Genomic DNA, 24,435 nt, shown 5'->3' with positions numbered 1-24,435 from the left:
AGTGTTTTGTATTAGTATATGTGTTAAAAGTATGTATTGTTTTTGTAATTATGTTTGAATTTTTTTTCAAGTAATGAATTTTATGTTAATTAATTTTTGGGTAATTTAATTCTATAGCGGGTTGTGGGTTTATAGGGGAATAGGGTGGGAAGTAATTTAATTATAATATATTTTTAAATATGTATTTAGAATTGATTAATTATATGTTATTTACTTTTTGCGTAATTTAATTCTGTAGCGGGTTGTGGGTTTATAGGGGAATTGGGTGGGAAGTAATTTAATTGAAATGAGTTAATTAATTATTTTATTAATTAATAATTTACTATTTAATAATTTGTAGTGTTAATTAAGTTAATTAATTATTTATGAATTATAAATGTATTGATAACAATTAATAATTAATTGGTAATTATGTTAATAGTCTTATTTTTTTAATAATTAGTAATTAATTAGATCATAATTATTAGTAATTAATTTGAAAAAATGTTAATCGTGTACTTTTTTATGAGCGGGTTGAGGGTTGATAGGGGAGTAGGGTGGGAAGTAATTACATTTTAATGTGATTTGTATTATTTTTATATAATATTTATTAAAAGTTATTTTATAGTGTTAATTGTGTGAATTAATTTTGATTTTATGGTTATTAATTTTTTTGTTAATTGTTTTTAGTTAATTAATTGTTAATTAATTATGTTAATTTATTAATATTTTACAATATTGTAGGCGACGTTTATAGGGGAAAATGGTGGGAGGCAAATTAATTTTGAAAAAATAACTAATTGTTAATTATATTGCAGGAGTGGGTATACTAAATTATTCCGCTATGCTATCCAACACTTTCCCTACTGTTGCACTCACTGGAGTGGGAATAGTAATTTTTACCCTCCCGCTATCCAGCATTTTCCCTACTGGTGCACTCACTGGAGTGGGAATAGTAAATTTTACCCACCCACTATCCAAAACATTCCCTACTGTTCCACTCCCTGGAGTGGGAATTATATTTTAAATTATGTATTTAACATTTTATAAATAAAAATATTAATTATTTTTTTAATATTATTAAGTTAATATATATAAATCAATTTAAAAATGCATATTTTTTGCCCATTTCATTTATTATTTATTAATTTTAATCTTTTTCAATTATTTTTAAGTATGTTTTACTTAATTATATTTATTATTCAATTAATTTTATATTACTTTTAAGACATTTAAAAAAGTCGATATTTTAGCAAACTATTTAGGATTCAATATTGTTGTACTTACCTGTTTGTAGATAGGAAGTCGATATTCTGTCACTCGATATTTTTACATCGATATTGTGGCAGCTCGATATTCTTGTCATCAATAGTCTCTCAGTGATCCGTAAGTACAGCAGCATGCTGAGACCACCAGGGATTGACTTTCTATTCCTGTCCCTTCTCATCCAAGCTCCCCTTCGCCCAGGGATGTCCCCTGGAACGCGCTATCATGAAACATTGTTGGATTAAGAACCAAACTTCTGGATCCGTCTTGGACAGCCTTTATAGATTACTTTGACATTTGTTTGTTGCAGGAAACCTTGTGTCAGAGCCACTCTTTAGGGCAGAATTCACAAACATTTGCTGAGCAGCTGTGAAGCAGGGGGGAGGCCGCGCTGCCGGTGGCTTACCTGTTTGGGTGAAGAATGCGATAAACTGCAGAGTTAAGATTTTGTGTGTGAACTCACCTTTCTGTGAGCCTTTCATTCCTTAAGGACAACCAGCAAGTACATATCTTTAATGTGCATAACATATCTTCTGGCCTGAATAAGGAATCTCCTATCCTAACTACACTTAGATACTTTTTAGATAACTTATCTTCTGACATGCTGTTAATTGTTGTTGATGACTTCAATATAGCATTTGAACCCCTAGACAACTCAGAAGCAGATCTGACTTTGGAAGAAGACTTTGTATGGAGTATCCCACAGTTAGACCTTCCTCGTGTAGAAGGATGCTCTGTTTTATCCAATTAGCTACTGGGCTTGACCTAGAGTCTGGGCCCTAGGACTTGTAATGGTAGATTTCTTTCAGACCAAGGCCGTGCGCACACATTCAATGGATTAAATCAGTCTAGTAGAATTGACTACATATTGTTATCTCTATGACTATGGCGATTTATGGGGGACATGGTAGTCAACGAGTGGGAGGATAGCGATCACAACACTCTAAAACTCCTGATAAAAGGGCTTTTGTCTCCTAATTCTAAGCCTAATAAATAAAGCCATCTGTGCGATGTTATACTTATTAACAATAAGAAGTCTTTAAAATGGGAGTATGTTTCTGGCCACCCTGACTTATAGAAACTGGTGTACACTAAGGTAGCTGACACACTGGAGATTGTGAGCAATGAACTTCTCCTAGAACTTGATCAAAATTGAATACTCGTACATCATGAGGAATTGTTTGTTGGTCTGCATAATATGCTATCTAGGGTGCCTAAAAGCTAACAGTAAAGGCTATTTGATATCCCTGGTCTAATGGCATGTGTAGGCTCACAAAAGCTGACTTAGTGTGAAGTAAAAAAGCAAAGAGTAGACGAGAGACCCCCCTTTAGCCAGAAGGAAGTATAAACAGGGGTTGGCGCATGCCAAAATAAATTGGGAGAACGAGGTCTGCAACGCCTTGGCGGAAGCAACTAAACGTGGCGACTCTAAGACCTTTAGGGGCATAATAGCGCATGGCCGTAACCAGGCTGTTACAGCAATATACCCCTATATTCAATCACAGGTGTGCTCGGCCACTTTGAGAGTCTTTATTCAGGAAACGGTGCTACCCATAGCGAGGCATTAAATTTCGGCTCCAAACCACCATATAACCATCCAGTACCTCTTGATCTATCTATTACGAAGTCACTTGAGAATCTAAAGACTATAGCCCCCAGTAAAACTCCTGGACCAGATTGGATCCCGGCCAATCTATATGCTGCTGTGCCATGCATAAGGGGCCCTTACCTTAATATCCTCTCCCGAGCAATCTTAGATGGCGGACCTATTTCGAAGTCCTGACAATGTGCTGAAATTGTCCCTATTTTTGAGAAGAGCAGGCGGGCAGATCCTTGCAAATATAGATCTATTATTCTTATTGAAGAATTGCATAAGATGTTCTGCAAGCAAATCCTAGGCAAACTCTCTGATTGGGCCATAGAGAATCATATTTTACGTGACCTCCAAGTGGGATTGTGTCAAAAAAGGAGTACGATTGACCGACTTTTCTGATTCTGTTTTATTTACTGGAAAAACACACTGGGGAAGGGTCACTTATACATGGATTTTGTTGATCTAAAACCAGCATTTGCCTCAATCCCCTGCGACAAGTTATGGGAGGTCTTGGGCCGGATGGGGGTCCCGGAAAATATTTTAGCGGTGCTAATCATGCTTCATGAAAATAACACTGCTTGAGTAAGGTATGGGAATAAGAGAGAGCTATTCGCTTCTTTCAGGTTGAAAAAAGGTGTCCTCCAAGGCTGCGTTTCGGCCCCATTTTCATGTTATATATTTAGGATTTAGTTTCGTTTTTAGATTTTCCCCGTAATGAGGCCCCAAAAATAGGTGCCATTAAAATTCCTATGCTCATATTTGAAGATGACACCCTCCTAAGCTTGAAAACTCCTGCTTCAACACTTTGGATCGATTTTTAGTCTTCTGCGCTAATAGAGGGCTTGAGCTAAATGTTAGTATAACCTAGTTTATGGTGCTCAACCCACACAAAGGGGTCTATTAGGATGTAGGGCGGATTGCCACCACCCGCATGGCGGTGGTGATCCGCCCTACATATTACCCCGCCCGCCACCCATTTCCCCCCCGCCAGTCGACCAGTCGACCGGGCATGAAAGGGGCTAGATATGGTGGCGGTGTCTGCTAGACACCGCCATCCACTATCCATATTAGCATGGGCAGCGGTGCATGGCTTTCCATGGTGGAGAGCCCGCCAAGGAAAGCCATGCGGAGTCTGCTTTCGGGGGCCCGTTGCGGGGGGTGGGGGGTGCACCTACATTGTCATGGACAAGGTGGCATGCACCGCGCAGTGCCTGTCACCTTGTGCATGACAATGCACACAGTGCATTCCCAGCATTGTGGCGGGCGGTGCTGGGAGCACCGTCCGCCACAATGCTGGGAATAGAGGATGCCACCGCCAAGGTGGCGGTGGCATCCTAATTGTCGGTGCGGGACCGCCGCCCCACTGGCGGCCGGTCCCAGCACCGCCAGGGTGGCGGCGGAAAAAAGTCCGCCCGCCATCCTAAGAGGCCCCAACGTAGCGAGAAATATTATAACAACGCACAACCACCACTCGTCCCAGAAACCCACCGCGGTCTCCGTGCAGTTCACCCTTGCAACTTCACCAAAGTTGTTCATACGTAATATTGTTCAGGCCAACATTATTTCTGTCCTGATGGTGATCCCACTGATTATGTAAATGGGATCGAAACGTCTGCGACCTTAAAAACACCGTGCACACAAACTATTTTTGAACTATGTGTAACGGTTGTGCCATTTATCACGCTTGTCTTATCTTTCACATTTTAGAACAAGCAACTTCTTTGTTTTGCCTGACTGTGTTGTTTTTGTAAAACTGTCACCTTGTCACTCTTTGTTTTTTCTTTGTGCTAATTGGATACAGGATTGTATCCTACTGTGTATTAAGTTCGTGCTTTGATACTACTTAAATTTGATTAAATCTCACTATACGGCTGGATAGCAATCATATAGAATTGACTATGTATTCCTTGCCCCATTTTCCCGTCTACAAGGACCATAGTCCTTTTTTAAAAACTATTACCCTAGGTCCTTGCCTACCAAATAGGGTCCCCTTGTCTCTAATTAAAACATGTTAAAGATACAGGGCATACCACGTTAGAAAAGAGATTTTTTAGGTCCCTTTCTAACTGATTGCAGAGCACTCCCTGCCTACCATTGCTGCTAGACCATGGAGTTTCCCCAATGTTTTACACTTTGAGACCATTGCTCTACTTGCAGAGACTTAGATCTACCGGGGAACTCGAGGCATAAAGGGCCCCTTTAAAAGAGCTACTAAGTTCCCAGGGGCATCTCAGAATCACATGGTTAGTGTACGTCAAAAGCATGCTTAACAGTCCCTCTGGATTTCCCCAGAGAAAGCTTGTACAACATCTAAACAGCTGATGGAGGAAGGACCTAGAGAGTTGTAAGGCAGGTAGTTTGAGCGATAAACTTTTGGATCACAAAAATATCCCTGCATATGTATTAGCATTTGACTCCATCTTAGCTCTCTTACCTAAACGGCTGTATCTAAAATTCATATATGGGACTTTACTAATCTATAGATTTACCACAAAATGGAGAAATAATGCCAGTGTGTGTACCTTGTGTCCATAATGTATGTTGGTGCAAAAAACTGTACACCACTTCTTCTCCTTTTGTAGGGTGTATTTAGCGGCACGTAAGAAGTGGATTAAACCTCTGTGTCCAAGGCTGGGCTGCAGACAGTACAAAACTATGTTAAGAATATTGTGCTCGGATGCTAGAGAATCAATTGTTATCGGCGTTGCAAAATATATACAACCTACATGGTTAATAGGCAGCCGTCATTTTATAAGTGTTGCAACTTGCTGCTTTAGGAATAATCACACTTTTGAAGGGTGATTCTTTATCAATAGATGCACCATACACTGAAATCTGCCTGGATTTGCACTTTACTAAGGCTCGGAAGGCTGTGGAATTTTATGCGTGACTTCTCTTGTTGTTTTATGCAATTTGTTGAATTCTGTCTGTAGCACCACATGTGTGAATTTAACACTCATGTGTTTTTAACTTTTTATTTTCTTCACACTTTTCATAGTTCTGTGGAGGCACTGCCCTTTAATATTTGGCATGTTACAACAAATTACTTTTAGCTCAGACTGTGAATGTATGTGATTGTATGTATGTAGGAAGCTGGCTCTACATATACCGGCATCAACAATAGGAGCAGCAGGGGGATCAAGAAGTCAGTGCCGCCCCCCACTGCAACAGTTATAAACACTACTAGGTCTGACCTCCAAGAGCAGTCAGTCACACCCTTTTGAGACTTCTGGGGAAACCTTTAGAAAAAGCCTTCCCAGTACAGTTCCGTTAAACAATCCACAAACTGATTAGTCCTTGCTGCTCCAATTTCAAAAGGAATTGTCAATAACCACATCACATACACAAACCACAGTGGTAAAAAACCTTCACATCAATGTGTATGCCAAAATCAACAAATGAGAAACTGTGGTTTGTGTATGTGATGTGGTTATGGAACTGGATTGTATAACGGAACTGTACTGGGAAGGCTTTTTCTAAAGGTTTTAGTAATTCCCAGAAGTCTCAAAATTGTGTGACTGACTGCTCTTGGAGGTCAGACCTAGTAGTGTTTATATCTTTATATAGCAGACCAAAACATGGTACACTGTGTAAAGAGTCCAAACAACCCTTATTGGTTTACAGAGGCAAAAATTATAACACTGAGGGGCCGATTCCGATCCGGTCGGAAAGCACTCCGACTAAGTCGGATCCGGAGTGTTTTCTGACCGAGCCGGACCCCTACAGTCCGACCGAGCGAGTACGATACGCACGTATGCTGTCGGACTCGGTTCGGTCGGACTCCCATAGAAGTCAATGAGAGCCAGTTGTACGACGCAAACATGCGCTCCCATTGACTGAATGGGTACGTCTCGAACAAGTGCGCCCCCTACAGTGGGTACGCGTTGGTGCCATCCGTGCCATACATGCCTGTGTGGGGGAGACCCATGGGTCTCCCCCTGTGTGCAAGTCATACGGCTGCGGGTGTCGGGGGGTCTGACGCGGACCCCCGAAGTCCAACTCCGGAAGCTTTTGCGAGCTGGACACTCCGGCTCGCACAGGCTGTCCGACGCGTGCATCGTACTAGCTCGGTCGTGAATCGCATCCATTGCACACCACGGTTAGCTTACGACCAAGACGTACAGAGCGGTTTGGACCTGAAAACGACTCGGTCGGTGATTTTCATGTAGCACGCATCATACTGGCTCGCTCGTAAGCTGTACGAGTCGGGCGGAAAACACGCGTACGGCTCGTAGTTTTTCCGGCCGGATCACGTTTGGTGCCCTTCCGACCCGGATCGGAATTGGCCCCTGAATACTTTCTTTTGTGGTAGTGTGGGTGAGCAGTTCAGGTTAATGAAAGAGTAGTGCTAACAATTTTTGTACTCACAAAGGCAATAATTGAGACACACACTCAAGAATAAATCAGAGACCAATTAACATAAATAAGTCATATTTTTATGTAAATTTTTATACCAAGACCTTTGTTATCAATTAAGTACTTTTTAAAATATTGATGTTTATTTACAGTTAAGTAAAATGTTCACTTAAATGCGTTTTTACCCGGTAATGCTTCCCTATGGGAGAAAAGGCATATGTTGCATACAGTTATTTACAGTAAGTTTCTGGGGTCTCCTTCGGGACCTAGGGCCATAGGGGGCCAAGGTCCAAAGTACCACCAGCAGTTACTCATTACCTGTCCTGGGGTGTTCGGGGTACAGAGGTGCTGGTCTGGTTGGTACCGTTCCATGCTACGCTGGTGGAAAGGAGGGAGGCCACTAGAAACAGACTGCGAGGGGGATCTTGGGAACAAGTCCGGGAACTCCCATTGGAGGGCCCGGGTCTCAAGGGTCTTGGGAACAAGGAGGCGCAACCAGTTTGTCAATACAGGCTGAGGCTGGGGCAACCCGGTTGCGTCCTAGGGCCTTGTGGGTATCGGACTCAGCGATTGAGGGTGCAAAATTCAGGACTGCTGGGCCACTCTGGAAGTGGGTCTTTGTGGCGCTGATGTCCATCAATGGTTACTTAGTCTTGGTGCTGTTTAGAGTTCCGATCGGACTTAAACAGAACTTGGCTGCTGCAAGGGGTCAGATAACCCGGGTATTGGTCCTGTGTGGCTCCGGTTGGTCCTGGTGTCCTCTCACTGGGTGGGGGGACACATATGATCTTCTGGGGCGCAGGTACCTCTTCCTGGGTGGCTGCTGCATCGAGCTGGCTGGGGAGTGGCAACTCAGTAAAGCGGAATCTGCTTCCTCAGTGCCTGCTGACTGCAGTGGAATAGCTCTTCTACTCCAAGGGAGTTTGTTGGCAATTTGCGCAGTCTACCAGTTTTTTTTTATGCCAAAACTCCACAGCAGTCTTCAGTTCTCGTGTCCTTGCAGCTCTTCTTTGTCCTCGTCTTCTGGATCTGTTGAATCTGAGTTCCTGGCATCAGGGGTGCCTCCTAAATACTCAATTTAGGGACATTAAAGGGAGTGATAGGTAGTAGCCAATGTGCTACTTACCTTTAGGGTATCTACACCCTTTGTATGACCAGTTCCTGTGGGAAGTGGGCATAACCCTGACCCAGTGAGCCTAATTCTGCCAAAACCAAGATGGTGCAACTCTAAGTTTTGTGTTCACATCAGGTAGCCTGCCTTAGGAGGAAAACGCCTCCTGACTAGCTCATTTTTCTGCCTGTCTTGGTGCCAAATGGGCCTGGGGCAGGGAGTGGCATTTCCCCAGTCCAGGGGGGAAGCCTTGGGTCAAGTATCAAGGGTGGCAGAAGCCTTTGAAGCCTCCTGCTTTGATATGCCGATTACTTAGCCATCCTGCTTGAAGGAGGGGACAAAACGTCCAGCCAGAGCAGGCATTGTTTCTGCCCTCGGAGGTTGCGGGCTCACTCATGCAGAGGGTCAGAAACCTGTCTGTGGTAGCAAGCTGGTCTACACCAGTCAGCTAGTACACTAGTAGTTGGTAGCTTTTCAGAGGGTACCTCTAAATAGTGGTGGGCGGCGAACTATGCTCCACCAGTGAAGTTTTGCCAAGTACGTGCTCCGCTTGGAGTGCGGAGGTTGACAAAAAAACTCTGCTTCACCGCATGACCTGTTATGTTTCATATAGGTACCCTAATATAGGCCCGGGTAACATTATACTCTTTCACCTACATCACCTCCCCTACACTACACAGTAACAAGCCTTTTTTAGGATTGAACTTTTACCTGGTTCTAGTCCTGGGCGCAGAAGGAGGGTTTCCCTGAACAATGACATTCTATGACTACATCTTTAGACTGACACAGTATTAAAGAATATTCATAAGGGTTCTTGGAAACCAGGCTGGGGTTACACCACCTTCCTCCCCATATCTACGTGCAAGGTTCATTCCATACGTCATCCTCAAATCCAACAATTGCTAGTACAAGAAACAAGGGAGAAAGGAACCCTAGATTCTTTTCTGCATATATATATAACACCTCTTGCTAGTGTTAAATAGAGGGAACCGAGACTTCCAGGCCGACACACTGACCAGAGACACTGAGGCTCCTGCATGCAGACGCTCCAGCTGACAGCAGTCTAAACATCTCTTGCGGGGTGTCCAACTCGAGACCAAGAGTGGCTCCTACATTCTCACACTTCAGGTAATGGGGTTCGACTAAATCCTAGAGGGCTTCTTGGCTTTACACCTACTCACATGCTAGGTACACTTAGGTACATCTAGATAGGCATCGTCGGAGTACGTGCACTTTTATTTTGCATTTTATATTCATGTGTTTATTCATGCTTATTGCAAGATGGTAGAACTGCACTATCCTTTTATATTCACTGTACTGCTAATCATAGATCTCTGCTACTGTCTAATGGTTGTTGCAGCTCATATATTGTACACAAGAATAACAACTGTTCAATAAATCCATATTGAAACGCCCAGATTGTTTATTCTGTGTATCTCTGAGGCAAACTAAGTACGCACGTATGACTGAGCAAAAAGTAGTACATTGTTTCCACGATCTTGAGGGATCAGGGTTGTCATGTTCTGAGGTTGCCAGAAACTATTCTCTCCCCAATAAGAGGAGACACTAGTGGCACTGTGAGCTGGCTAATGCAAACAGGCTAACATACGCGTTGGGGGTGCACGGAACTAATCTGCCACAGTTTGTTATCCTAACGCGCAGGTCCTGCATGGGCACTATAGGAAGTACACGACACACCCACCTCTGAAATAAACTCTGATTAAATCCAGCTGATTTTGTTTAAAAGTCTCTTGAGGTAGCAAGGAGATGAGGGCAGCTTCTCCCAAATGGGAGAGTGCGTGATGTTGTGTGCACCTTTCACATCTCAGGGTGTTTACGCAATTAAAATGGGTTGGTCTGACTTTGCTTGGTGTCAATCAGGGCTGCAGACAACTTAAGCGTGTGCTGAAATGAAATAAATCACCCCTTTCGCTTGAGGGCCTGGCACAGAAAATGTCCAGAGAAATCACTGCACATACCCCGGAGGTGTGATTGATTACACACGTTGCTGCAAGCACCAACGAAGTCCTCACACTGGCGTACATAACCTCTAACGTCATGGGTAGGAGTGCACATGTGCACTTGGTGCAAACTTGCGGTCCTGTAGCACCACTCTATCACTGTGCCGAGGGTTAGAGACGCTGTAGCAACACCATGGTAAGTGTCCTTGATTTCATTTGATCTTTGTTCTTTTCTTTTCTTTAATTTTGTTTTGTCTTTTGTGTGCATTTTCAATGCGGTTCAACAAACACCGTACTTTTATTGAGACATTCCACGGTCTTTGTATATTATCTTGTGTGCTCCTGATATATATTCATGTTGCATGGACTACTCTGATTTCTCTGAGAAGACCATTACCCCACCTCTTGTGTGCTCCAGTGGTCTTTCTTCCCACATAAGCTTAAAAGCTTGCAATATTATCCTTCTCTGTGCTCATGCCGACAGTGCTCTGTAGCAGTGCATCTTCTTGTTACTGCAACTCTGCGGGTGGATGGAACTCCGCGGAATTTCACTGAGTTTTTAGCTAACTACGCTGAATTCCGCAGAGATGAACTCTGTGAGCTCTACCCAGCCCTACCTCTGAGGTGCCCTCTGAGTGCATGTATTATTAAATCTATCACTGGAATCAGTGTGGGTTTATTAATACAAGATGTTTGATTCCAAAATTCCTACTTTCAGTGAAGGCATTATGTAGCTGGGGAACTCGTAAATACCAGTGTATAGCACATGTTCTCAAAACAACTTCCCTTGTAAAATCTAAGATTTGAATTCGGCATCACGGGGGCATATCTGCTCATGCAGATATGTCCACACATGTTGGATAGCGCACCCTGCCTTAGGGCTGTAAGGTATGCTGTAGGGGTGACTTACCTATACTGCATGCAGTGTCTGTAGGCATGGCACACAGGGTGTGCCATGCCGTGTCATTACTTTTCTCTACACCATGATACGCAGCCTGCAAAGGCAGTTTGCATGATGGTGCTAAGGGATCCCTTATGGTGGTACATGTCATGCTGCGCCCTTAGGGACCCTATTTACCCTCCTTGCCCTAGGTACCAGGGGTACCATATACTAGGGACTTATAAGGGGGGCAAAGGTATTGCCAATGACAGGAACATTTGTACAGTTTTAGGGAAAGAGATCTGGCACTGGGGACCTGGATAGCAGGAACCCAGTACACTTCTGTCAAAATTGCATCACATACCAGACAAAAAGTGGAGGCAACCATTTCAAAAAGGGGCACTTTCGTACAATGTGTATATTTGTTTAACTGTTTTATGGATATGAATACGAAATGAACAGATTTCGATGGATGGGTCTTGACTACTCTTTATTTTCTTTCCATGCTGATCTTCTCTAGGTATTCTAAGCATCTTGTCTTTTAGAAACCCTGACTTCTCTTATAGCATGTGGAGGGGCCGCGAGCCAAGCACGTGGTGAGTATCAAAGATATGCACTGATCAGAACTGACGTTGACTGATATTGTGGCATCTAAACATCAAAGTAGGATGCAACAGAGGCCAGGACGTTCCCTGGATTTTCATGATATCAACTTAAAATAAAAGAACACACAATTAGTCTTAAATACATTAATTTAAATAGTCAATGGTTGTCCTGAAAGCCTGGCATGCTTGGCAACCCTGGGCCTATGCTGGCCATGCTTAAATTAAGCTATACACACCCACAGTCAATGGGCAAAACAGAACCAGAGAACAGTAGTTCCAGGAACTTCATGCATGGCTATGCAAGAATAGATGTCCCCAAGGGGCCGGCAAAGCGGCGTTGGCAAGATATCAGTCCATTGCACATAAAATTAAATAAATAAATAATTAATTGAAGTATGCAGTGTGTGTGCACAACCTACCTAGGCTCATTAATGAATCCTACATCAGTGTAGTCGCTCCATCCCTCAGTGTTACACATCATGTGTTTCTCCTGGCAAACCTTGTCAGATGAACCAGGGCAAGCTATTAGAAATGGCCGTGTAGCGCAGAAAAGGAATTCAGGGATGAACCTCAGATTACTTCAGTGGCACCACACAACTGAAGCCAAAGACACGCAGGAAAGAAAAACAGGGCAGAATGGGTTCATAATCCACGAACCATTCTTACAATTAATTCCATGAAATGTTGTGCAATTTTCGTAAAATATTGGGAATAATGTCCTTTGTGCTGGTAAATAAACTTGTTAAGACTCACACATGGAGACCCAGATTCATAGTAACTGAGAGGAGTAAGTCATCACCACACTTTCGGGCCTCACCCCGTTTTGAGTTTCTCTCCATAACAAAATAAGCTGTTTTAAGATGAGGAAATGATTTAAGTCCTATATGCCTTTGGCTTGTTTATTTTTAGAACTTAGAAAATCCTTTCTGTGGTTCCACGTGGCACTCTCGTGTTAAGTTAGAACGCCATTATTTCCTCAGCAATTTCTGGTTGATATTTTCTGTAAATCTGATGTCATTTATACATTTCTTCTAAGGATGAAAAATTAGTCTTGTCCCCCAAAAACGATTGCCGATGCCCACCTCTAGCAATCGCCCACACACATTAAGCGCTGCGCTTATATATTTTATACTTAAATGCTCCCTCTCTCGTTTTTCTTTGCCTCCAGTTTTTTTTACCTCGTTGTAGCATTGGCGCAATTTGTTTGTATTTTAGAGTTTTGTATCCTGAGGTTATACAACCGAGGAAAAGACGTGCCACCATTTCTGCATGCTTCCTGCACAGTATCAATGGAAATGTCTTACAAGTTTGTTTGCTTCTTAGTGATGTTCTGTGATTTATCCTTGACTTCTGGGCGGTGAATGATAGGTGTCACAGTGTCCAATCCAGCAAAAATCTAAGGTAGTGTGTTGGTCATTGTACATTACAACCTCTTTCTTTGTAATTTCCATTGCAGGCTAACAGCATTTGCCCTAAGAATTCTAGGGCAAGTTCAACAGTATGTTCCCCTGGATGAAAGGGCCATGTGCAACACACTCGCCTGGCTGGCTGACAGCCAGAGGCCGGATGGTTCTTTCGTGGAGAAATCCGGCTACTTTCCTGTGAAATTACAGGTGAGGAGAGTGGAGAAAGGCATTATTTCTGTAGACCTCAGTTTTAAAGATCAGTCATTGCCAATAAAATGTCACAGGTTCTGAACACAGAAATGTAAAGAACATATGGGCATATTTACAAACCCCTATTGCTACCACAACGTCACCTTTAGTGAGGCTGTGATGCCGATTGGAGCTTTGCCTTGTTTACAAGGCAGCGTTAACCCACTTGACGAGGCTTAACGCGGCCTTGTAAATAAGGACCCCTTTCACACTACACTTAGCGTGAAAGGTCCGTGCAATGGGTGTTGTGGTGGGCGTTCCACCGCAACACCCATTGATCTTGACGCTGCCCCCTATTTACGAGGGAAGCGTAAATAGGAGGCAGCGCCAAAATTAAGACCAGGGAAAACCTTGTCTTAAACAGGCGAAACAAGGAGAAATGCTTTATTTATTCTTGTTTTTGCTGTGTCCATGTGCGCTGCAATCGGCAGTACACGTAGAAAGAGCAAAACACCAATGATTGTTTATGTGCACATAAACAATCATTTAAAAAAAAAAATCTGTGTTACAACTTCGATGAGTGCTGCATTAAGCAGCACACATAGGAGTTTACAAAACGGCATTTCAAAATTGTTAATGCGGAGGAAGGGGGACCTCCCTGCACATAAACAATCTTCCCCTCAACACAGGCACCATTGCTCTACGTTGAAAGGACGCCTGCGTTGGCGCTAGGCAGCTACATTTAGCATCGGCGCAGGGCTGCACCATATTGTTGTAAATATGGTGCAGCCCTACGTTTCTGAAGTGACAAAGCATGTCGTTGGCCTTGTTGGCTTAACGACATGCTTCGCCATTTTTTTTTAAATATGCCCCATAATATCTTATCTTTCTGACACTGAATCAAAGTCCATTAAGTATTGCTAGCTGCCTGTCACCCTTTACCAAATTAATATAATGAAAATAATGATGCAGTGTGAATACCCGAAAATAAGTGTATGTGTATGATAGAAGGTTAGCCTTTGAATACGTTGAATACACCTAAAGAGGATGGGGGTCTAATGAGACAGTGATTATCAAGGAAAATAACTTCATAGGCCATCATTGTAAGTGGACACCTAACAGGGTCCTCTAGGGTGGTGAGATCGGTGCCACCACACCGGGCGCTGACTAGGGGGCGTCATTTCTTCAACTATATTAACATTTTAAAAGCACCTGCTGCTGCGTTCCTGGCCTCCAGCAATTTTCAGGCATCACTCAAAATGTCAAGATAACTCCGAAGATTAATCATCTTCCTTTAAAGAGACTGGAGGTTTGTCTAGTAGAAGTTTTGACTCATCCTAAGGTAGTGCAGAGGGTTAAATTGCCTGCGGCTAAGAATGTGTACCATATAATGCATATAATGTATATAATGCAAACAGGTCAGTGGTTTACTGCTTCTGTAAAAGAGCTATTTTTGTTACTTGTAGTTTAGAAGTCAAAATCCTAATATAGATCATTGAGCTATTAACTGTCATCAAAAAGCTGCATGCAAACTGCAAGGTATATGTTAGAACTACATGTTTTTTGCACAGTCTTTCATTATCCTAATCTTCCCAAAATAGTTTATTTGGGTAGAAAACAATTGTTATTATTAAAGAGAACCCCTAACAATGATGTTACATTTAAAATTCTGAATTCATGCTTTTCCAGAATAAGGACTCTTAAAATATATTGCCTACCAGTATCAATGACATGTCACTTCTACACTACACCATTGTAGTGCTATCTGATGTACCATTTCCTATACACTGATTTATACACGTATGATTGTCTCTGTGCAATGTGTGTGTAATGTAAAGTACTCTAACACCTTATACTGGCATGAGTGGTACTTTAAAACTAAATGAATCTGAGAGACAGTGGTTATGGAGACTTGAGGGGCACTGTTATAGGGTGCTAGTGGGCTTTTTATGGTCTGGCCTGAGGGTGCGGCTGTCACGGGACAATAATGTGAGGATCAATAGAGAGAGACTTTGGCTCTGCCCACATGTTGGGAGCCAGGAGTACATGAGTTTGAAGAAGTTGAATGCATCCAACAAAAAGCGGTTACCCACCACACAGCTGTGATCATTTTATTTATCCAGCTGCCTTAGCTTGAACTTTCAGGATCACACATATGTTATTGTGATGCTATTGAACTAGATATTTTATGGTGTCTTTTTCCTGGCAGCAGCAGAGATGGGAGGAGGGCAGTCATTGACCTACGTGGAGTATTAGGTCTGGCTTTACAGTGCAACTGTCACTTGAACTTTTAACCTACACCGATATTATTCTACAGTTCTTTTCTCCCGCACAAGTCCATTGCCATGCTATGTACTTGTAATGCTTCACATTGCCATGCAACATTGTTTAAAACCAGATCTATTGGCATTGCCAATGCTTGCTTAGATTGGTGTTTAGTCTATGACGTTTCCAGGGAAAAGCCCTTGAGGTGTCCATGGGTTGGTGATATAGCAACACAAAGCAACGTGGCAGCAATAGCCCACTTTAATGCATTGCTTTTTTCCGGATTGTTCACAAAATGCACTTTTCTTGCCACTAGATGTTGGCCGAGTTCTGCTGGTTGAAACATAAAATGTTTGAGTCACTTTAGGTGATATCCTTCTAAAATCACCCAGCCATCCTATAACCATATGTGTATATTTGTGTCAAAATAACATAAGAAAAACTCTGAGCGAGAAAGTATTGCAGTTTCTGATCAAGATGGCAGGTTCTTCTCCATCTCACTGGACCCCTGTTTTCTACTTTGAGTGAATTGTTGAAAGTCAATTTCTAGCTATGACCAGTTTCCTTCTGCTGGCAGATTACTGCAAAGTACTTCTCCTACCACCAAAAACAACATCAGCCACTTGGGAGCTAGGCTTGAATGCTCACGATGGGATGGTGCACATAGGCTGTACCATGATCGGGATGAAAATGGAAGATTCCGTTTTTTTAGTATAACACTTTAAATGTAGTCGTTCATTTTCAGGATGATTCAGAACATTGGCAGAAGGTTATGGGTCCCGTGGCTACTAGACCTCTAGTTGGAACGTACCCAGGTAGACCATGGTGAATAGTCCTCACCACACAATGAGGGCAATTCACAAAAGCATTTGTGAGTGCCTGAAGGAGTACTGCAGGAGTACCAAGTCAGTGGGGAAGCCCCCACTTTTGTGGGGTCTCCAGTCTCCGGTGAGTCTGCCTGAACCATCAAAGATCATAGAACCATCAAAGATCATTACATTAAGCCTAAAGTTCACACTTGTCCATGAATGTAATTCATTGTGAATTTGGCACTACTCACAGGTGTGTAATTTGTTGAGGTAAGCTGGAATGTATGAGCTGTCTGGGTAACAACATTCTTGATTGCCAGCCTTATGGCTCTGTTGACTCCACCGCTCAAGCTCCGTGCCCGTTCTTTCTTGAGAGGCAGAAAAGTCTAAGTTGAGAGAGAGGCATCAGCTTGTAAAGTTGTAAGTTACAAAGTTTCCTACTTGGCTTCAAAGCTCCGATTAACGTTTCACACATGCCAATGCTGTTCCTACATTACATCCGCGAGAGATACAATAGGTACTCTTTTTTAAGTCTATACTGTTGCAGTGAAGGTGCTTTTTGAAAATTGTTGCTATGGTGATGGTGTTTTGCAGAACATCTGGGTTCTTTTCACTGACTGTGTGTTTTGACTTTCCGTTGCAGGGTACGCCACCCACACAAGCAAAGGAAAAAGCATTGTACATGACAGCATTCGTGCTCATTGGCATTCAGAAGGCATATAAAATCTGTCCGATACTGGTATGTACCAATCCGGTTAATTTTTTTATTGCAGGTGATGGCTAATGATTGGAAAACAAATGTGATACCACTGTCACCACACTAAAAAAACTGAATAATAATTTTACTGTTATTGTTTTACCTTCCAACCCTACCATTCATGTTGGAATAATACAAATGTGTAAACATGTTTGTATTCAAAAGAGAAAAGTTCAAACTTTGGCACTTTTAGAATGATGCTGTTGAGTAATCTAACAAAATGTATATGGATGCACTACATAATTGTGGGGGGAGAGATGGGGGTGTTGAGGTGGAAGGGACCACTACTAGACTTCCATGCATCATATTTAACAGGTGGGCAGGCACTTCCACAGCTTGGTTAATTATCTATGTGCAATAAAACCACACTTCCCCAAGTACTTGAACCCTCTGCTATATTACATACCTGTTGGAGATGCTTCATCGCTTCTAGACATTAAATCATGCCCAGTGCCCCTTTTGTTTCTTGATGCAACAGTACAGAATTACCACTATTTCCAATTTACCATAGCATTGCCAGGATGGGGTCGCTTCAAACCCCATAAATCATAATGCGCTCTTATAAACTCAGCACTTCATCTTTATTTAGAAACTTAATTATGTTTAGTGATCAATTATTATAATTTCAGTTTCAATAAATCTAATGAAGTTGCTAAATTCATGTCTTCTTATAATTAGCCTTTCAAACACAAGAAAAATTCATCCGCATTACATTTCAAGGGCTAAACTTCTTCATTGAGGGAAATCTCATTCACCCCTAGCAAATGTAACAAAGTATACAAGAACAAATATGTCTCCTTTCAAACAAATTGGTAAATTTCAATATGTGACAGTCCACATTATAATAATCAAACTTCTTGCCTAATTGCTTTTTGAAGGAGTCAAGATTACCCAAGTTCCATGCTAATAAATCTTTCTGCCCATTTATGGCTGATATGTCAATCAGAGCATTCTGTTCCCCTAATCAAAATGTCAGGTGCATGACCAAACAATTTCAAACCCACATAGCCATAGAATTTCTTTTGTCTCTATGTATTTTTAATCAGCACACACAAATTCTCATTTCTTCTCAAGGACTTCATTCATCCATTATATCTGTAAAGCTTCATTTAATTCTACCTCTGTCTAGGTTCTACTTTTAGACAATCATCAAAAATCTGTGGCATGAAGAAATATTTTAATAATGCTAAGTTTGAGATGTTTTTCACAAGGATTTAAAGAAATAAAACATATATTTTATATACATAATCACCTGCTCCTTGTCTCTGTTTAAGAAAGCTGCGTAAGTATGGCATCAAGACCTCTCGGGTCTAAGGTATCCAAGAATTCTTCCCGAAAATTTCTCTCCTGACTAGTTATTCCTTAATATCCCTAAAATTCCCTCTAAGATGATTCTTTAAACCTTCCAACACTTCAAATGTCATTTGGAGTAATTGATGTCCCCATTCAAGAAACGTTTCCTCTCTACTTTCCTGTCCATCATACCAGCAAAATATAAGCTACATGAACATTTGATCCCGTAAATACCATCTTTACTTTCATATTATGCCTATTATCGTAGCATTAACGTTTGCTCTATGCTTCGATGATACACAATATGTCTTTCAAGTACAAATGTGGTTTGTGCAGTTCATGCATCAGTTGGTATTTTGTTTTTGAGGATTTAAATGCCACTCTAGTTCTTTTGCTGCAGCTCCATTTCCTGTCCCCTTCAATTTTAATAGGTTACTGTGGGAGTAGGCTTGAACAATTGTTTTAATTCGCTATCTTAACCAATTAATCTCCATTTTTTATATACTTTTTGATTTGAAATGAAGAACAATGTGAACAAGTAAATTAACCTCTGTTCCTCTCCCCTCTCTTTGTCTGTAAATGATTCCTGCCTTTTATCTGCTAGAAGTCATGTAACTAGTTTGCATGGAGGCGTCTCCTTCGTTATTCGGATTCTGCTGACGGTGATTGTTGATAATGTAAGACTGGATAAGAGGACGAGCTTTATACTTTCACTGGATGACCCCTTTTACATGGAAGGCATTTGCTCAAAGAATCTTGAATGAATGATTGATAAAATCATACAGTCATTTGCACCTGCTGGGACCCATACTGCATTGGGTGTATCACAAATATTTTGCAATGTAATCTTTACAGCAGATTCTCAATATTGCTTTGCTATCCCAATTTACTATGACCTTCATTCTCATACAATTGATCTGAAGCTTTTTCAAAGTGATTTGCCACCAAAACAGGATCTTGTAGCACCCGAAGAAGTACAAGCTAAGAGGTAAACATAAGATCAGCCAGCAATCCAGTGAGGTGCCTTCATTTTTTAAGGCAAAAACAACAGTTGATGGACAGACTGCAGAACAATGTCATACATTCACCCCAGTACAGTGATCTGGGCATAAATCCATCGTTTTTTTGCTCACCATGCCATTGCAGTTTGGACCCAGCCATATGCAAATCAGTCTTGACCCTGTGCCTCATGGGAACAGTCCAGCCTGAACTGCCAAGCCAGGTCCTCCCTGGACTGGAAACAAGCATCCTAGGACTGGTTTCGGGGTTTCATTTTTTAAGGGGCATTGACCTCAATCAAAAATAGGGGGAAGAGTCAGGTAATCAAAGAGGTGAAGTATTACACTTTGTGAACTTTTGGATCTGAGTTACCACGCAATGTGGTGACAAAGATTTAGGCTCACATTGCGGTCATAGACAGAGGATAGCATTGTGCTAGTAGGGCTTTTTTGCTTGACATATAGTTGGGGTGAAGGAGCTTTAGATTTAGTCCATCTTGCTCCTTTTTCAAACCTGTAATAAAAAGCCTGAAACCACTGCATTGCTTAAGGATGATGCACCTGGTGTTTGTTACAACCCTCTTTGCAACTGGAAGCCACGAAGAAGGACAATCCAGAAGCAGAACGTTGATGTATGGGATGAAACTGAAGACGCCCTTGATGTCGTTCCTTTTGACGTATGCACTGTCGCTGCTGGAGTGAGAAATGGGGCGATTATTTGCCGCACGGTTGATAACATAATTGATGTGCCTGCAATTAACGTTTATGAAGGCCAGGGCTGGGCAGACAAGGGAACGCGAGACAGCGGTCTAGGGCGCCAGAAGCAGGCTGGCACCTGAGTGCCTTAAAAGCACCCTGCTAGAAAGAGTCACTTCACAGCAGGCGCCAAAGATCTGCGCATCTGCCCTCTTGAAGATACTGGGTTTGATAACAGGGCACATTCAGGAAACCAGTGACGTCATTCGAGATAGCCTGTGAGACATGTTATGTTATGTTATAGTGTGTTTATATGGCGCACGGCTACTCCAGAGGAGAGTCCCGGCGCTTTCCACAGGCAGCTCAGTGTAACACAGCAAAACAAACAAACAGCAGAGCACAAGGCAACAGGGGAGAGAGAAAAACCTAAAGGTTGAAAAGCCAGGTCTTCAAGCTCTTTCTGAACTGCAGCAAATTAGCAGAGCTGCGTAGAGCCATCATGCATCAAGTCACAAACAATGCATTTTTTTATAGGTCAGATAGGGTGGCAGATGCCCCTTAACGGGGTCATTTCAGCACATTAGTAATTTTACATTAGAATTACGTCATTAGAATGTCTTTTGTTGCCCCAAATTTGAATCCTCATCTTTACATTGCTGCTAGTGCGCGCACTAACTGCAGCTTTAATGACGCTGAAGTGCTTTTTCCAAAATAAGTGCTTGTGTTTAATACCCACGTTACATACTTTGTTAAGCAGTTCAAATGGTCACTCGGGAAAGAAACACCAGTGACGATTATTTATTTGATTGCTGCACTCGTGGAAACTTCTCAACTCTAACCAGTCCCTGAGATTTTCTCGACTCGTTTAAGCAGTGCAGCTTTCAGGTTTTAAGCGAGTTGGGATGCCACACAAACCTGGGCAGGGCAGGAGGCTGGGACATCTGCAGCCCCCGCTGTGGTGCACCTCTGTACATAAATAAATAACACCACCGAATTGTGTATGTGCTGAACTGCGCCACAGTAATCCGCGGAAAACTCAGAAATAAGGTAAGCGGTCGAGTTCAGCGCACTGCGGGGATGTTTCCCCCACATGCAAACATCTGAAAAACATGGCCAAAGGTTGCATCTTTAGTCATCTGTACTTCATCATGTGGCACAGTAGCCAGGCAAATGGCGCCTCGGTAACTGCAGAAGCGGTCTATGCTACACTAGTCGACACAAAATATCCCGGCCATCATCATCTTTCTATCCTAATAACTTGGCCTCGGTGAAGTGGACCAAAACAAACTCACATCACGTCCATTTATGAGTATTTCAGGGGAAGACAGATCCTATTTTTGTTTTTTTACGTTCAAGGATCTAAGATCCAGGTGACCAGACCTAAAAGGATGACTTAAGAAAAAAAAAAAAGGGCCTTTGACAAGTACAGCGGTCCACAGGGCCGCCATACTCTTGGTGGTGGGCCGACCAACTCCACCACTGCGGGTCCGCCTGCAGTATTCTCAGTGTGATGGTCGGATTGCCACAGGGCCACCGCCTCCGCTGGGATCCAGGATTCAGCAGCAGTGGCGCAGTGGAAAGGGCCAGAAATATGCTGGTGGTGCCACTGCAGCACCGCTAAGCTTTTACAACTTTCATTTCCCTCACCCTTTTCATGGCGGTGCTGCCGCTTCTGGGCCCTTGGAATTGCACCCCTGTTCCTGCATGGTATAGCATGCTCAACATGGTGCATTCCATACCATGCAGGAACTTGCTGCAGGTGCTGTCACGGTGGTGTTCTGCTGTTAAGGCTCTCCTATGAACATTAAACAGCCGCCGCCGTGAGACTGCCGCAGCACCTCCTGCCCACCATGGATTTAAGTCATTATCTAGCAGGCAGGTGAGTTCACAACGGGCTTGGCGATCCTCCTGTCGGCACGGCGGTGGCAGCCAATAGAAGGATTGCCAAACTCGTAACAACGCCCTAAGACTTTATGGTTGATGGCAGCTAAAGCAAGGCAGGGGACCCAACTATGCACTTATGGCGAGGACAGCACCATACAGGGCAGTATGCATCAATTTGTCTAATCCCTTCGGGAAAGGGCAATTCCCCCATCCCCCCTCCCAGGTGTCATATGTGTGAGACCGGTGTAAGAACATACCAAAGACTGTGCATTAAGAGTAGGAAGAAGCTCTCTTTCCGATGCCGGCCTGCGCCTACTGTGATGTTTGACCAAGATCACTTTCGCGGCCGCACGGCCGCTTGGCATAGCCAATAGGTCTCGCTTTTGGGACCTTATAAGTATTTAGTTATGCAACTGTTGCATGGCTAAACATTTATAAGGTCCCAATGGCGAGACCTATTGGCTATGCCAATGCTTGTTTAGCATGTTCTTAGCCTCTTGCTAATATTTTTGTTACAGATTTTTGCTTTTAGCAGTCTGACCTTCTGGATTCTATGCTTACCTCTTTTCTCATTCTTGATGTCACTGGGAGTTTGGTGCTGACCTGATTTGTTCAGTATTAATCTTCATCTTCAATTGATATCAACAAATTTGGCGATGAGGTATTTTCCCTTTGTGGATTTTCCTCCCAGCTGGGATCCACTTCAAGAGACACAGGTGCAGTGACACCGGGCCCAAAAACTGTCATAACTCCTCTAAACACCTAATATTGCTATTTTTTTACTACTAAACAGGCAGTCACAAGTGCAGTCATCTGGCAGGTAACAGCGTCATTATTTGAGTAGTGCAGCAGGTGCAGTGGCACTGGGACCAAAAGCTCCAGGCACTTCACTAAACACTAATTATTGCTATATTTTACAACTAAACAGGCAGTCCCAATTGCCATTGCCTTGCCATTGAAAGGGATTGATTTAAAAGGTGCAGCAGGTGCAGTGACACTGGGTCCAAAAGTTCTCAGAAAGCCTCTAAACACCTAATATTGCTATATTTTACAACTAAACAGGCAGTAATAAGGGCAGTTATCTAGCCAGCAATAGGGTCATGATGGGGAAAGGAGGATGGCGGATTGACGCCGCTGCTGGGAAGTCGCTGTAGAGTTGTCCCTGAGAAACGTATCGGTTCAAGGCACGCAGGCGTCGGTGATTGCAATAATGAAAACACCTCTTTAAATGGGAAATACAAGCAACTAAATGAGGAGTTTGTAACCATTTAAACCTAAGGAAGGAGACGCTTTTCACTACCTGCTTCCAGTCTCCCTGCCTCGCTCCGCTCTGACCATTTCCCGTGATCCAAAGGAGAAGCCGACCGATTCGGCAGACCAGCGGATCAGCGGGCTGGTGGACTTTGGTGCATTTGGCTGGTTTGGCTGATTACACACTCCAGGACATCGACGGACATTGTTGGACAGAATGAGACGGGTGATCCGTCTCTACATTTGCTACTATATTCGAGGATATAGTGGACTGCACAAATGATCCTGCTGGCTGATCGTGTTCCACTTCGGGTATTGCTGCTTGCCGCTGATTTTCCCGGCCGGTCCTGCCGGCTTCTTTCTCAGCTGTACTGCAATCCGCTTGCTGGTCTTTCCTACTGCAACAAGCAACAGATAATGGGGCCGCCAAAAGTGAACTTCTCGAAGGGAGGGCACACTGGTGCTCGCGCGGCAGAAGTATTGGCTAGCACTGGGGCTGTCGAAAACGCTACTGAGGGAAGAGAGAAGGGAGAAAAAAACGACTCAACGTGCTCTGCCTCACGGGTAGGTCATCCCATTTTAAAGGTACTACAATCTGGGAAGGCTTCTACTGTAATTAACCCAGGGGGGACAACTACCTTTTCCACCAGAATCGGATATGGTGAGTGCACTAATCGAGGCAGTGCTGCCACTTGGGGGAGAAAGGATACAGAAGGACACAAGTGTATCTATTTCTCTGGAAGAGACAGCAACAATAAGTGACATAGTAGCCTCAAGGGGGAATTTGACTGTGCCTGCCCCACATTTTTCCATTTCTATCTCTGAGGCCTCTCATGTTAGTCAATTGTCACAGCCTCTACAGCCTTTGCAGCTTTTACAGAATCAGCTAGCGACAGCATCTCTCTCCGCTGATGGCAACTGTGAGGACCCTAAAAAACAGGAAGAAATACCTGAGGGCGGGGATTCCGGTGTTGTTAAAATTGGTAAGGATAATGAGACAGCTGCCCCACAAAACCTGGGACATAGAATCAGCCCTGTACACGCTGGAGGAGCTGATACTCTAGAAATTAACTCTGGGATCTAGAAAGGCTCTCACGACATAAATGTTGCCAGTAATGAATGGATAACAGTCAGC

The 24,435-nt window shown here is 43.0% G+C and overlaps 1 protein-coding gene across 1 annotated transcript in view; it reads left to right on the top strand.

The window, feature by feature from the left end:
- The window catches only part of C5 (complement C5), a 384,799-nt gene that overhangs the window by 274,204 nt on the left and 86,160 nt on the right, over positions 1-24,435 (top strand). Inside the window, exons 25-27 of the mRNA XM_085613588.1 lie at positions 11,668-11,743; positions 13,209-13,365; positions 17,065-17,160. Coding sequence (XP_085469714.1) covers positions 11,668-11,743; positions 13,209-13,365; positions 17,065-17,160 — 329 coding nt within the window. The remainder of the gene's footprint in view (positions 1-11,667; positions 11,744-13,208; positions 13,366-17,064; positions 17,161-24,435) is intronic.

The sequence above is a fragment of the Triturus cristatus genome, chromosome 1_2 (genome assembly GCF_964204655.1).
Source record: "Triturus cristatus chromosome 1_2, aTriCri1.1, whole genome shotgun sequence".
NCBI lineage: Eukaryota > Metazoa > Chordata > Amphibia > Caudata > Salamandridae > Triturus > Triturus cristatus.
This window is presented reverse-complemented; position numbering and strand designations above follow the sequence as displayed.